We start from the raw sequence: 16322 nt of genomic DNA, 5'->3' as shown, positions 1-16322 counted from the left end.
CTATTAATAACTATTTGACAGAACACTTCAGAAATGACCAGACTGTCCTGTTAAGATCACCCCTTTGTTTTTGGCTGTGAAATAACAAAAGGCCTGAAAAATAGGGAGAGTGGAAACAGGTTGCATTTCCTTATTCAGTGAAAGAATGATGCTGATAGCTTTCCTCTGACAAAAAGATTCTTCTGTTTCTCTTCTGACTGACAGGAATTTGGCTTCAGTCCACTAACCGCATTGTTTAAAATGAGCTTAAAGTTTTTTTAAAGTGCTTACTCGATTCTAAACACTCTGTATGACAACCTTCATGTGTTGTGTTACCAACTATCTGGTTTATCAGGTCAGAAATCAGGAATGTTTGAACCACATTTAATAACAGCTTGTCTACAATAATAATTTACTTATAATCTGTACACTGTTTTGGAGTAACTGAGGGAAAGTACCCCACAGAGTTCAGCACTTTTCTGCCAATAAGAGTGTAGAATATTACAACTCAGTAGAGTACAATCAAACCCAAAGTTTTCACATATTCTTCTACCAACTGTGGGACATGAGTGCGCTTTGGTGTTTTTTTTGTATGATGCTGAAAATTACTTTAGTAAATTCATTATGGGATTAAAGAGTTTTTGGAGATTTTGAAGTGAGGTTCTGTGGTAAAGTTAACAATTAATTATAGATGGCGCTGACCAAGACTGAGACAATTACAGTCTCAGAAATGTAATAACTGTTATTACAGCACTCCTAAACTTAATCAGTTGTAGATGTACATCCAGTGGTTATTTCCTGAAAATTTCATGAAAATCTAAGTGGTGGTTTAACAAAGTTGACTCAAATTCGTCAATGGCAAAATTTGAAACAACTTGGGCAACCTGTTAGCGCTCAAAATATGAGATGGGATCAATCTCAGTTACTACCACACCAAATTTTAGGTCTGAAGTGTAAAAGTGACTGAGTTTTAGCCATTTTAGTGTTTTTAAGGTCAGTAGGCTGTGGCAGCCATCTTGAACTGAGTTGCCATCAAAGGTTGATCAGTTGTAGAGATTCGGCCAAAGACATCTTTCTGCAAGTTTTATTACAATTTGTGAGGGGTTCATGTGACATTTTTCTAACAAACATGCAACATAACTGACCACCTTCACCTTACGATGAAGTGTGTGTGAGAGTCTTACTACCTTACTGAATATTATCCCTTACAGATGAATGACTAAAAACGTATTTTAAACCAATAAATACTAAATCACAAACATTTACAAAGTTGTCCCTCTCATACATTATTTTTAAAGCTAGTGGTTCATTACCATCGCTTGAGTGTTACTGATGCGTGTTTATTTTAGAGGAACTCTCTCGGGGCCAATATGTTCACCGGATGTTTCGGCAGCAGTTTAAAAACAAGCTGACAGTTAATCCTAAGGGGAATATTTCCCTTGTTACCATTACTCACTCTGACAGATGGTTTCCATCTAAATGAACTCTGATAAAACAAACCGCCTGAATCATTCAAATACAACAGTTTACAGCCCCTCATATAAGAAGACAGCAGTCAGTTCGTGGCTCATTTTAGAATCTATAATTAAAAGCCTATTGTTTTGTGTTTTATGCCAGAGTTTTAGACTAAATTCGTTTTATGTTGAGAAATGACGGAATTGTAGCCAATTTCATCAAACCTTGAAAATAAATTCATGCAAGATCTCATATCGAGTATGTCACACTCAGAGTATCTTTTGGGAATGGTTCTCAGCTACTACCACATCAGACTTTACTTACTGATTTACTTTAGCACAATTTCAGTAAAACTGACTGAGCTTTTGTATTGGCTGTGGCAGCCATCTTAAATTGGATCTACTTCAAGAGATTTTCATTGTAGAGGTACATTCAATGATTACTTCCTGAAAGTTTCATTAAAATCTGTCCAGTGGTTCAGACCACATTGACTAATTTATATTTATAATTAGATTTTTAATTTAGATTTAGTTTTAGATTTTTGTCTTGAGCAAAGTGCACAAAATTATCACTAATTTATTGATCTCACTACACTGATATTGATTAATATCGATACCAAAGTTGGTGTCAATATTTGGATCAATCTGCCTGCCTTTATTAGTCAGTGTGCTAAATTTAGGATAATTTAATCCTACTTTTCAGCAAAGCAAAGCACAAATGCATGCTGGCTTGTCCCATTAACATAAAATCCACAAAACAGCAATTCTGGTCTGCAGGTGTCCCATTCAGAGATCAGATTAGACCAGATAATGAAAGCCATTTCTCTGATTGACGCTCTCAGACTGCAGGTTTACTTGTGGTTCCTAATGTTTCTAAAACAGGAGGCAGAGCTTTCAGTTCTCAGACTACTGTTTTGTGGAACCAACTTCCAGTTTCTGTCTGTGAGGCTGACACCCTGTCTGCTTTTGAAACCAAGCTCAAGACTTTGTTTTGATAAATCCTATGGTTAGGGTTGGCTTGGGTTTTCTGAGTTATTCCTTAGTTCTGCTGCCTAATACTTAGACTGGTGGAGGACAAATTGACCACATTTCGTCCCTCTGCTGCTGTCTTTACTCTCTCTACTCTCCATGTTTGTATTTGTAATTATTTTTATTATTAACATGTTTCTTACCCCATAGAAACTACTCCTGGACCAGTCCTTCTGTGTTTGTGTTCCTTTTCTGCCCTCTCAAACCCCGCCCATCCTGAGCCTGGTACTGCTGGAGGTTATTCTGAGCGCTAACAGATTGCACAAGTTGTTTAATCTGCTGAAGGGAGTTTTTCCTTTCCACTGTTTCCTCGTGCTGCTCAGGATGGGGAATCTAATGCAGTCTACCAGTTTCCTTAGATAAATAACCTTTACTAATTGACATTTCATAACGTTCTGAATGAGAAAGCATAATTTAAATTCCATTTGAATCAGATTTATGGTTTGAATCTTATTTTTTTTGTATAGTGCTCTGAGATGACTTGTTAGAGCCTTTAGAAAACTTGAAGGATGTGTTTAATGTTTGGGTTAGAGGTCGAGGTTTAGACTGTTCAAAGAAAAAGACAACATGCAACCATTCTTCAGTTGTTGACATTTTTAATTATGTAAAAAGCAACATTCTGACCCTGGATATCAAAATGTACAGTAACCTGGATGTAAAACATTAAGAAAACAGGTTTTACAAAAAATGTTTGTCATATTTAGGCACTTGGAACCACAAAGTCTCTGTCACACTGCACAAAAAAGTAAATCTTTGGTCCTTTCTAGCCCCCAGTTAGGTCAGCTGAAGCCAACAGGACAGCTATCTGATTTCATACTATTTACATGTACATTTAGCCTCCATCAGAAAACAAAACAGAACTGCCAAAGTTCTTCTGTCACATATTTCGCTTTCATATTTTCCACTTTTAAAGTCTGTCAACAGAATAAAACAACAATAATCAGATTTTCCCCCCTTTTTACAGATGGATCAATCAATGTAACTTATAAACAGCTAAATTTGGTAAAAGATACCAAAAACTGAGTCGTTTCTGTCCACATTGTCCAGAGTTATGGTGTCCTCTAACAACAAAGGTAAAAGATGCTGAAAGTTCTGGCTCATTCACGGTTCTGTCACTGTTTCAGTGTCAGTTCTTCAGCAGCTACATGAGTGACATCTCTACAGTTTAGATGCTTCGTACTCCATCTGATTTCAGCCTTCAGCTTTTCCATCATTATAAATCTAATCTGACAACAAAGCTGCTTTCTCTAAAATGAAACCAGATAGACATGAGGGGGTAAACTACGAAGCAAGTTAAACAAAGCTGGGCTTTCTTCCCTTATCCTGGCCTGACAAAGCTTAAAACTCTACGAAATGACAGGTACTACCATGGTGCTTCCTGCCTTAGTCTCTGTGTGCATTCACTTTTTTCCACTTAAAATGCACCAATCTAATGAATAGTTACCGGAGGACAAGATAAAAAAATAAAAATTAGAGACTTCATTCCTAAAGGACAGCAGGCTGTAGACCAGTGGTCTTCAATTAAAATTCAGTGCGGTCCACCTTAAGAAATGTTTCTGAATTCTCCTTTAATGACAGAGAAGCAGAAAGCAGAAAGAAGCAGAAAGCACTCTGAGCTAGGCATGAGAACTACGGCAAATGCTAAAATAAAAAAAACTGCACTGCCTGAAATTAATCACCGTAAACACAGGAAAAGTTGCGCTGCTTTAAATAAATTACCACAACTACAGGAAAATGTGGTAAAAAGAACATGTATACATAAAATAAAAATAATAGTTATGCTGAAATTCAGACACTTCTTCAGAGTCCGGACCTGCATATTGGGCCACCATTTGGACACCTCCACTGTAGCCCAATAATAGAAAAGAAAGAATATTAGACTGACTGAATATAAAGAAACATTGTTTGTGGTTCAATTTGACAATAAAAATGCCAACATTTAATCATTTAACACCTGGATGTGGTGAACTGACGATGGAATTTTTAACTTATCATTTGACAATTCAACATTTATCATAAATCTTGCAACACAGAGCAAAACTAGGATGATGCATCAATGTTACAATCTACATTTATGTGTGGGGTATCATTAGGAACAGAATAAGTGACCAGGTTGCGCTTCTTACTGGGCGTTAACTATCGGAAGATAACCTCTGTTACCATGGTGATGTAGCTAAAATAAAGACACCGAATGCTCTGACTTTCAGCTCAACACGGTTGGCTAAGTGGGAACTCTTGCTTCGTAGTGTACCCCTCAGATGATGCCTTTTACACAGAGGAAATAAAAACATTAAATACTAAAGCTTTAACAAATGCAACAAAGAAAAATCATTATTAAACAAAGAAATTTCATTACATTCATGAATGAATTTCACCTTTCAGAAAAACAAAAACAGTCAGGTATCACAAAGAACCGGACCAGGCCAGTGGACACAGAACCGTAGCAAACTGTCTCCTGCAGCTGAGCCCTAACACAATGCTGATGCCTGCTGTGGACTTTAACAGGCATTAATGTTCACCAAACTCCCCACAAATCTGCTCAGCTGCAGGGCAGCCATGTTTGATAAGAGTTACTGCACAGAGACACAGCCGACTGGACCTGCGCCACGTAGTAGTTGCTAAAGTTGACGTCTCTGACGTACGGCGCCGGCTGGTAGTAGTAGGTGATGTTGGACAGAGCGGGGATGGCGTTCTGTTCAGCCATGACACGCAGTGCCAAGGCAGAGATGAGTGTGAGCGTCTGTCGTCGCTCGTGGCCCATCAGACACACGGTGCTTTCGTCCACAACCCGCCTCAGCGCCAACAAGTACTCGTAGCGTTTATGCTCAATTCCCGCAAAGTGGTTCTGCAAGTACGCCTCCAGTTTCCTCTTCTGCTCATTTATGTCCGGAAAGTCGATGAAGAAGCGTGAGCACATGTAGCGCTGCATGTGTTTTATCTCGTTCTCCGAGGACGGACGGAAGCCGCGCACCAGCAGGTGGCAGTACTTGAGCAGCCCGCCGCCTCGGATCTCTTCAGGGCTCCGGGTGGCGATGGTTTTGGAGCGAAGGTGGTCCAGAGCCTCCTCGAAGTCACCATACATGCTCTCCCCATGCACGGTGGGGTGAAAGGTCTCGGACATGGCCGTCTCAGAGCAGCGGTCGAACAGCAGCAGCGAGTCCAGGGTGATCTGGAAGGAGTCCACACTGAACTCGAACTGCCTCCGCAGAGTGTCCACGAACTTCAGCTCCACGTTCTTGCCGGTGTTGTTGGACAGCGAGATGAGGCTCCAGCAGTCCGTGTCATTGCAAACCTTCACCAGTTTCTGCACATAGGCCTCCTTCAGGGCGAGGGCTGTGATCCGCTCCCTGCAGACCCCTTCAGGCAAGAAGTCCACCAGGCAGTCCAGAACCACTTCCTTTACCAGATGGAAAGTTTTATCGTCAGAAAGCCTCAGGCCAAAGATCAGGTCCAGGTCTTTGTACCCAAGGCCGTTGTCCTGGTGGAGCACGTGGCTGGCCGCTGAGCCATTCAGCTTAACGTCACGTATGACCACACCATGCTGCTCCAGTCGAGCCCTGACCACCTAAAAGATAACGAGAGAGAAAACTGAGTGACTGGGGTCCAAAGCAAGACACCGATCAGAAGATGTGCATGTAGTCGTGCATGAAGCAGCATGAATTAGATGCCAACTTCCCCCCACCACCAAAGGAGAAGCACATTAATGTTGTTGCCCACGTTTGTTTTGTTAGCAAAATATCTTATGAACCACTGGACAAAGTTTAATGAAACTTTCAGAAAGTGATCACTGGGTGTACATTTGTGACTGAATAACTTTTGGAGTCAACCCAATTCAAGATGACCACCATAGCTAATTGATATTAGCCAACACAAAAATGGCTATAAGTCAGTTAGTTTTACAAATACTGAGCTAAAGTTTGGCATGGTAGTAGCAGAGGGTCTTTCACAACACATTCTCTGAGTGCTAAGACACCCTGCAAGATCTCACATTATCGCATGAGTTTCTGTATGTCACAATAAGTCTCATGACAAAGAAAGCTGCTGGAAAACATGCTGCCAAGATGTTTTTGTTTTGTTTTGTTTCCCATGCAGGAATCCAGTAAAAGCAGGTGACACCAAGTTCTTTGCTCAGGTTAAATTTCATTTTGTTGCTGCAGAACCACGATGATGACATGACTGCTTAGAAACCGTGACCCTCAGTCAAAATAAAAAAGGTATCAGTGGCAGGAATCGGTTGCTTTAGGGAGACAGTGTCCTACATACTGTAAGCTATATCAGTAACAAAGCAAATACCACTTGTATCTGATCTTATGCGAACAACAAAGAGCACCAGCATAGCAGAAAGGGAGTCAAATCTTTAACTCAGGGCTGAGGAAACGGGGTCCATCACACCACACATGCGCCCCAGACAGCTGACATGTCTGTGCTTCCTGTCTGTTAGACAACGTCAACACCACAAAGGAAAGAACATTTTCAAAGAAAATCCCAAACACAGCTGTGCATTTGACAACGTTCACTGATCCCAGGGGATCTGTTTTCCTGATCTACCATTTTTGTTTTGGTTTTACCTCCAGATGTTCCCATTAGAACACCAACATTCAGAACCTTACTGCTCACCGCAGAAAGTAATCATTATATGTACATCTACAACTGATTGCATTTTCCAGTCACCCAAATTTAAAGGTGGCCCCTACAACTTATCAACCTTAGCCAGGACAAAAACAGCTAAGGACCAACAGAGCACTTCGCTCTCAGACTGCAGGTTTACTTGTGGTTCCGAGAGTTTCTAAAAGTAGAACAGGAGGCAGAGCTTTCAGTTCTCAGGCTCCTCTCTTTTTGGAACCAAATTCAAGTTTCTGTCCATGAGGTTGACACTTTTAAGATGAGGCATAAAACTTTCCGTTTTGATAAGTCATATGGTTAGGGTTGGGTTGGGTTATCCTTTCAGTTATATTGGTAGGCTTAGTGCTGGGCGATATAACGATACATATCGTGGGGACAATAGAAAAGTGTCTATCATGATATATTTTCTTCTATCGTCTCTATCGTTTCTTTCGTTTCTATCATAATTGTATCAATGATTCATGTAAATATTTCATAATGTAGGCTACGACGAATGTATTAGTGTTGTCACTTTGCGTACATTCAGTTTATATAAGTGATAAATAAGAAGAAAAAATAACTATTTTGCGAAGAACCTCCGTTTTGCGACATGACGCTGCTTTACGGCAGCGGCTTTCTGTGCGGCGCCGTATTTTCACCATAAGTGCTGAAAGATGGAGACGCATAATGTATCAAACCCGGGGTCGCAACAAGTAGAGACAGCTAGCAGGCAGCCCAAGAAGAAAGACTTTTACCAAAACAAGGGGGACGTCTGTGATTTGGTTCAAGAAGTCCGACACAGAGCAGAAAAAGGTAATATGCTAACTCTGCTAATTCTAATGCTAACTCTGCTATTAGACTGTTTTCTCATCTGACGCCAACACAACAAACCTCTTCAATCACTTAAAGAAGAAACACTAAAAAGAATATTTAACAATCCAAAAAGTGCAAACAAACAAGTTGTAAAAGAGCCGGGAAAGTTGTGAAAAGTGAAACTATAGCCGGCCAAAGATAATGGAGTCTGTTGTCATTTGATACTGTTATGTCTAACAGGTACATATATATTGCTGCACTAAAATGCAGCAGATCTCATTTGGGAAAGTTCAGTTAAATGTCACTTCGAAATAAAGCTTGAAAAAAGTAAGAAATTAGATTATTTTTTCATATTTTTCAGAGAATAACTGATAACGTACGTAATTGGGGTATATCGTGATATAAAATTATCCATATCATGATGTAGGATTTTTTTCATATCGCCCAGCACTAGGTAGGCTTATACTGCTGGCCTAAAACTTGTGTTTATCTGCGTCTCTTTCCTGTCCTCAAACTCTTACAGGATGAAATTAAACTTATGGACCACACTTCAGAGAAGAGGTTTTGTTGTGAACTATCCAACAAGTGTAACTCCCAGCAGTTTTCACTCCAAACTTACACCAGAAGCTCAGTCAGAGTCAGAGGAAGTAGAATGTCCTGATCTGTCTATTTCTCCCCCCTATTATGTTCATCCATTCACACTCATAAAACACACATAAGAACTTTTCACCTGGAGTGCCAAGCGACGGGAGACACTTCCGCCGATGCAGGAGCAGAGAAGCCCCGTAAAAAAAGAGGCGCAAACACATCAGACTGTCTAGTGCTGACAACGCCTTGGCAACACATAACAGTCTTCACTTCTCCCCCTACTGTCTCTGTAGTTTCCTTGAGCAGTTCATTTAAACTGCGGCCAGCTTGAGTTTTTATTATGGCCGTTTGAAATTACCCAACCATTTACCAGCCTGCGGTTCCTTGGACGCCAATCTGAGCACTGGGCAGTGAGTCAAATCATCTTTCTGCCAAGCAAACGACAACCACCGACGAACATTTACAAGGCTCTGACCTTCCAGTTCCCTCCAAACTAATCCAGCCGGTAGATTGGCAAAGCAGCAGAGCGTGAGGGTGGTTTTTCCTCTGTTTGGACAATCTTTCTGGACTGGGTTGTCCCTTCACCTGTGAGAGTCCTGGGCTGAAATGTGACACACTTGGTTCTACTTGTGTATATTTCTTTCCTCAGTGAAGTGCTTGTTTGGCTGCTGTAGGGATTCACATAACCATTTGATAGATTATAACCAAGGGTCACTATTTAGGGAAATTTGTCTTGTTCCATTTTTCTATGCAAGATAAAACTAATGTGACCAGATCTAACTGTGATGTTAAAACCAACCAATTCCAAACTCACTCTGCCCGCAGCCTCCCTCTCTTCTCATTAAGATTCGGTAGAAAACTTTCCTTTAAATAACAGTTATAGAGCTGTTGCTCAAAGTGAGCATGATCGAAACTGGACTTGAAATACAAAGCGTTTCAGAAACAGTGATGTAAGCAGCCTATTTTTATGCATGCCCACAGTTTTTTGTGTGCTCTAGAAACCAAAACAACAATGAAGCCATTTTTGCAGCTTTTTCTACATTTATCGCTTTTTATCTCGATCCTGTTGCCATTAAACTTTGATTGTGTTCTGAAAGGGTTAATGTCTGAGAGGAAACTATAAATGGTATGAAAGACAAAAACGAGCTACAGTTGTTTCAGGAACTGAAACTAAAAAAATCTGAGGCAGGCATCCGGAAATTATGACATTTAACACTAAGCATAATAAAACAATGTTTAAACAATATCTATGAACAAGTTTTCAATAACTTCTGTCAGCACATAGTCGCAAAGAATAGTGTGACGACCGAATAATCATATTAACTAACGTTAACTTAACACGTCAGCAGAAGTGACACGTGAGTTTGTTAAAAACTTTGTAGCTGTTTGCAGAGAATGAGATATTCCACTACAGTCAGTAATAAAACAACACCTGTTTTAGGTGAAGTTTTGTCTCCGCCAAGCTGAAAGCTGTCCACCGAAACCTCCGGTAAAAAACAACAAATCAGACACAATGTGTTCTTTATGTACTCAAAATGAGTACATAAAAGTATATTTTACAAAAAGGAAGGGTTGTTTTAACATATTTTAGTTTTCTAAATGAATTATGGACAGATTATATTTTAACATTAATAAAGAATTGAATTATTTGTTGAACTAAAAACACGTTTTACTGGAATTTTTTGTTTAAAATTTTTATTAATCAAGCAAAGAGACTAGATGGGAAAAAAATGTGGATATGTCATAAAACATGGAAATTCAGAAAAAATAAAATTGGATAGCACCAGACAGAAAATGTGTCCAAACAGAAACCACCGCCTCAATAAAAAGATGACGTGTTGAAAGACGAATGTTCCCGGTTGTGTCCTCGGGGAGAACACGGTGTCTTCGTGCTGCTCGGCCTCAACAATAGCCCAGTGAGGGGTTGGTTTACAGTCTGCTGAGGCCCACACTGAAGCCTCAGGCGTCTGATCTTACCACACTGATACGTTGTCAAGCATAACCCACAAGTCAGCCACTAATTCATTCCTCACATCCAGCCACTACTGTTCATGAAAAAGGACTTCTATTCCAGGAAACGGCCCCCATCCCCCGTCAGTTTATGTAACTTCGGAAAGCCTTCTTCCATACGGTGTTGTGTCTGAAGGTGTAGCCTGCAAAGGGCAACATGAAGCCACATGGTGGCTTCCGGCTGCGGTTTGATGACTGCTGATGTTAAATGAGTCTGCCGTTAACAGTAGAAGTTTCCTTCACCACTCAGACCACAAACAGATGGTATTTAAATATGGCCCTTGGACAGAGACGCTGCAGACGGGGGCTTCTGATCACGTCATCTTGGAAGCGATAGCACGTTCAGCTCCAAACCCCTGTATCTACGGCAGACGGATCAGTCTGGTGTTTAGACTGGTGGGGTCGCATGATTCAGCCACTTGGTTCAGGTATCTGACTGCTCTGGTCGCTCTGTGTGGGAAGCCACTGATTTTAGGGTTTTTCCAGGTGGGAAGAAAAATCCAGAGATCCGACACCATTTATCATATTTTCCATCATGGGGGAACATTGAGATCGGCTTAATTTTTGTCTAAATAATGTTGCTGGTGCTGCTGCCTGGTGACCCACAGCAAACTTCCTAAATCAGTCTACACATCATTATAGGTGCAGTTGCAAAAGCCCTGAAGCACCCCTAATATTATTTCACCGTTAATCTTTATCCTTTTCCTTTTTTAAATCACAATTTTTCAGTCAGTATTCCTCTTGCAGCTAGGAGAAAAAGAAAAATCTAATAGACACACAAAACTACATTAAAATGTGCAGCTCAATCAGGAAGAGCAGCTGAAAGGTTTGGTAACGATATCATATGGCAAAGACAATTCTCTATTGACAACAATAGCACTTCTTAAAAACTAAAAGTGAATTTTTAAATTTATTTATTTTAATATTTTCTATTTAAAACCTGCATAAATAATTGATTTGAGACTTCATGAAGCAACACTTGAAGTTCAAGGTTTTTTTCAGTACAACGATTTTCAAACTTCGCCTGTTTCTTTGAGGCTTTCCCCTGCCTTTCTTATTAAGAGTGCGGACAGAGTGACAGACGCAGGTGTGTGGTTACCATGGTGACCCCAGTGAGCCACTGGAAGTACCAATAATTTCTATTATTAATAATGCGCTAATATTATTTTACATTATACGGCACACCATTTATAAAGTATACAAAAAAATCTTAAACAACATTACATTACATTTAGTTAATAAAATAATTGTTCATTTTGAATAATTATTAATTATTAATTATTAAATCAACCCATGTTCCTCTGTCCTTCAGCTTTGATTCAACTAAAACACAAATGAAACGTGACATGGAGCTGTTGGGGAGGTGGTTAATGGGTCATCGGGTCGGGGGCAGAGTCCAGACAAGAAGAACTGGTAGTTGTCATAGCAACAGCCATCAGTTGCCATCATCCTCAGGAGGTCTACAGGCAAAGACAGGACAGACGACAGAGCCAAGAGCCACCCTGATTGGACATGTCCTCACTCTTCATATCAGGGCACCACATGCTGATTCTGCTCCAACGGGCTGACGATAAAGCTGAGCTCACCTGTGACCATTACTTCCACTTTATAATCCTTTCAAAATAAACTACTATGATGGCAGTAAGACTGTGGGGACGCTCAGAGTTATTTTTGTGGGGGGTTTTACCCCCGACTAGTAAAGATTTTGTTTTTAAATTTCGTAATTTAAAACATGAAGTCCAAGAAATGTCTTTCATCAAACTTTAAACAACCTTTCATATATTTTCTGTTCAGGTGTTTTGAAAGGATCAGAAATATTCATTTCACACTTTACAGAAGTAACTTAAGTCTACAGCTGGAAAGGGACCTAAATATCTTTTGTCTACAAAGTGTGAGAGTGGTTTCATATCTGAACACTGTGGTTCACTTAAAATACCCGACATACCAATGCCTGTAGCTCAGTTTTCTTGTTCGTACCTAAGCCGAAATTTTTTTTGGGGGGGGGGAGATAGACAATTTTCATACCCAACCAGGCATGAGTCGATGTGATTTGACTGTATAACTAATGATAAATACTACAGTGTCACAGTTTTAAACCAATTTATTTTTTTAAATGCATCATGTGATTTAGTTCCTCTTTATTTAAAACCCATAAATGCAATTAATACCTAAATATTTCACATAATGCTTAAAAGTGATAATTTCATAGGTATAATAGTAAACTCATTCTAAATAAAAATAAAACGTTTGCTCTGGGTTGTTGTATTTTTTTCTGAGGAAGACATGATCAAAGGTGTGAAATGTGTCGAGTCAAAGTGACCGCAGCCGTCCCTGAGCTGCACGTACCAGAGGAGGAACAGGAGGACTCTTCGGACGCCCTGCTTCTGAGGGTTATGTTTTCATCTGCGATGTTCTCCGCCTGCTGCGTCTTTAGCACCACCCTTTTTTTGGGTTCTCCCTGACGGACCCTCGCAGGCGGGTACAGGTGTGGCGGGCAATCACACTCTGCCCCTGACTCTGAGTTTAAGGAAACAGTTATAAAATGTCCCTGCCTTTAGTCGTCCTCCAGGAACAGACAGCTACTGTAGAAGACGCGAGGAGAGACGTTTTCCAGAAGCTGCTCTCGGAAAGGTCAATAAAAAAATCTCTGTGGTTTATGGAAAAAAAAGAAAGTTTGGAGTTCCCATAGCCTACAGGTCTGTATAATGAAGGGAAGATATTATTAGCACGGGGTTGTCAGACCACATGCTGGGGGGGCTCCTTTTAAAGACGTGTGTTTGCTCAGGGGGTCGTTCTACCTCCACAGGATCCCTGTGGAAATCTGAATCCTTCAGTGAAATGTGTACCTGGATTACAGGGATTTAAAAAGAAACGTCCTGCCCCATCCCAAGAGATTTCAGCCCTGGCTCAGACAAGAACCAAGATGGGAAAGACTCTCAGCTACTACCACTCCAAAGTCTAAGTTAGAGCATTTCTGTCCTGACTAAAGTTGAATAGCTGTGGCAGTCAGCTTCAACTGGACTGACTCCAAAACTTCATCAGTTGTAGATGTTCATCGAATGATCACTTTCTGAGAGTTTCATTAAAGTCTGTCCAGCGGTTCATGAGATATTTTGCTAACAGACAAAGTTGACTGTAATTGTTAATTTTTTACGTTTTTTTAAAACAGACCCGACAGTCAGTTAATGTTTGTTATAGCTATTGGAGATTAGAGTCGGCTACTATCATACTAAGTTTTAGCTGAATATCTGTAAAACTGGCTGAGTTCAAGCCAGTCATGTTGAATTGAATGAACTCCAAATGTTGATCAGCTGGAGATGCTCATCTAATGAATATTTTCTGTAAGTTTCATTAAAATCTGTCCATGAGATATTTTGCTAACAAACACACAGGAATACAGGCAAAACCATTATCCTGTTCGGCGGCGGGCGATAAGCATTTCAAGTGTTTGTTTTATCTCTTTTAACACAAACAATAAAATGGAGTTTTACCTTTAAAAAGAAATGGATGTAAATTCATGCAGTGATTTTTTTCGCCATTAAACAATCGGATTGAAATATTAAATCGCTCCTCAGAAGCAGGACTTTAGGACGGGTCTCCGTCCTGGACCGTCGGAACCAGAGGACCAGTCTCACCTGGACGATCTGCCGGGGCTTCACGGACAGCGTGGGGAAGTTCCCTCTGCCGTGGATCGGAACACTCTCCCCGAGGATGGAGTCCAGGCGCCGGACCTGGTCCCAAGACAGCACGCTGACCCGCCGACTCTGCTCCGAGGCATCACCGAAGGACATGACGACCGGACCGAGCTCGGAGTGTTGACTGGTACCTTCGGGTCACTGCAGCTGGTGTGTGTCTGCTCAGAAAGATCCAAAGCTCTGAACAGGAGCGGCACAGTTCGCTGTAACACCGGACCGGTCCGAGATAGTTAGCGTGTCCCAAGCAGCTCCGGTCTGCCTCCTGTCAGATTAACAACTCCTCCGGACTCAGCGGGGTCTTTTAGCCGGACTGGATGCGGCTCCTGATTGGCTGGAAGTTCAGACTGACGTCTCCGTGCGTCAGGAGACGTTCAAACTCCGTGGGGAAAAGGAGACTTCAGGGCTGAAGCGCGAAGAAAAGTACTGAAGTGTACGGAAGAAAATTATTTTTAACACTATCACGTTAAAGTAAATATATATAATTAAATTTTTTTAGTTGTCAGTGCAGGCTAAAAGCATATTACCGTCACCATCTGGATTAAATTATTATGTTTGTACAATATAATCATCGCGTTATAAGGTAATAGAGCTCAAAAATTAATTTTATTTTTAATTTTTATTTTATTCCGTGACAGCAATGCACTTCCGTACCTTACTCATCTATGCTGGTGTAGATTCTCAGTCATCCAGGCCATGGTAAATTCAAAAGAGGTTAAAACCAAAAACAACTGGACTTCTATTCTGTAGCTGAAGACGTTTCTCTTCTCATCTGAGGAGCTTTCTCAGTTCAGAAACAGAGAGTGTGGAGTTGAGCTTTTAAAGCTGAGATTTGATGTAAAAGCTCAACTCCACACTCTCTGTTTCTGAACTGAGAAAGCTCCTCAGATGAGAAGCGAAACGTCTTCAACTACAGAATAGAAGTCCAGTTGTTTTTGGTTTTTAACCTTTTTTGAATTTAGCTTAACATCTGTAAATCTTTGCATTGGCTAATGCAGATTAGCTGTGGTGGCAATCTTGAATTGGACTGACTCTAAAAGGTAATCAGTTGAAAGTGTCCATCCACCTATAACTTTCCTAAAAAAATAATTTAAATCAGTCTGGTGGTTACATACATATTACATATTATTTTTATTATTTAAATAACACAGCAGTGGTTAGAACTGTCAGAGCAGGAAAGTTGGAGGTTCAAACCTCAGCTGCAACTCCTGTGTGTGCGTGTGTGTTTACTCTGGTTGTTTCAGTTTCCTCCCACAGGTCAACAACTTGCATATTTGGTTAATTGATAACTCTATTTGGAACTAGGTGTGAGTGTTTGTGCGTGTTTGTCCGCCTCCCTGGGATGGACACGTGTCCTGCCCAGGGTGTACCCCGCCTGACGCACAGTGGTTTCTGGACATAGGCACCAGCTCCCCATGACCCTGATCAGGAGCAAATATTAAAACTATCATACAATAAAAGGCCCTGATGAAGCAGCTTTTTGGAGTTTACAGTCATACTCTAAAGGCTGCGTTCACACTGCAGGCAAAAGTGGCCCAAATCTGACTTTTTACGTGTATGTGACCCATATCTGTTTGTTTTTTTATGACAGTCTGAACGTCTCAAATCTGACTTTTTCAAAACAGACTCAGGTCACTTTCATATGTGGTCAGTCATGTTGCATTTCATCTGACTTTGCATCACTGAAGTGGGCCAGTCATCACAATTCTGCGCCAGAGTAAACTGGACGAAACAAGCATGGCAGAAAATTTGATCTGGTCCGACCACACAACAACCTAAGAACTGAAACCTGCAGCATCCTTATTTCCTTCTGAAAGCAGCGTGATGTGTACAACATCACGTCTTCTTCTGTTAAGGCAGGCTGCTGCAGGGCACACTGCGAAAATAATCTTCAGTTCAGTGTTTCGCTTCAGGGACACAGTCACAAACCAGACTTGTCTGTAAAATACGAACAGTCACTTTGGATACAGTTTGTCATGTTTACTGCCGCCTGTCAGAAATGATGGACTCACCACTCTTGGAGGATGGTTTTTCAATTGTTCAATTTGGTTTAAAAATAAGTTACAGTCATGCAACGTGGGAAAATCACTGCACCATTAGTACTTTGTTGCCCCACCTCTTGTCTTTTCTTGTCTTTATAACAGCTTAAAGTATC

General features: G+C 40.7%; 1 protein-coding gene across 1 annotated transcript; it reads right to left on the bottom strand.

Annotated features, from left to right (window-relative positions):
- Positions 1 to 3041: 3041 nt before the first annotated feature.
- Positions 3042 to 14453, bottom strand: LOC108249396 (terminal nucleotidyltransferase 5A). Its single transcript, XM_017438779.3, has 2 exons — positions 14111 to 14453; positions 3042 to 6027 (listed from the first exon to the last, which is right to left on the bottom strand). The coding sequence occupies exons 1-2, from the start codon at positions 14264 to 14266 to the stop codon at positions 5002 to 5004; spliced, it is 1182 nt and encodes a 393-aa protein (XP_017294268.1). The 5' UTR covers positions 14267 to 14453; the 3' UTR covers positions 3042 to 5001.
- Positions 14454 to 16322: the final 1869 nt, after the last annotated feature.

The sequence above is a fragment of the Kryptolebias marmoratus genome, linkage group LG5, assembly GCF_001649575.2.
Source record: "Kryptolebias marmoratus isolate JLee-2015 linkage group LG5, ASM164957v2, whole genome shotgun sequence".
Lineage (NCBI taxonomy): Eukaryota > Metazoa > Chordata > Actinopteri > Cyprinodontiformes > Rivulidae > Kryptolebias > Kryptolebias marmoratus.
Note: the sequence above shows the minus strand (reverse complement) of the source record. Positions and strands in the feature narration are given on the sequence as shown.

Excerpts from the sequence above, each read along its gene's own strand:
- LOC108249396 (XM_017438779.3), bottom strand. The coding sequence starts at position 14,266 with ATGTCCTTCGGTGATGCCTCGGAGCAGAGTCGGCGGGTCAGCGTGCTG. Across the intron at positions 6,028-14,110 it reads AGCCCCGGCAGATCGTCCAG|GTGGTCAGGGCTCGACTGGA; the intron begins GTGAGACTGGTC and ends GTTATCTTTTAG.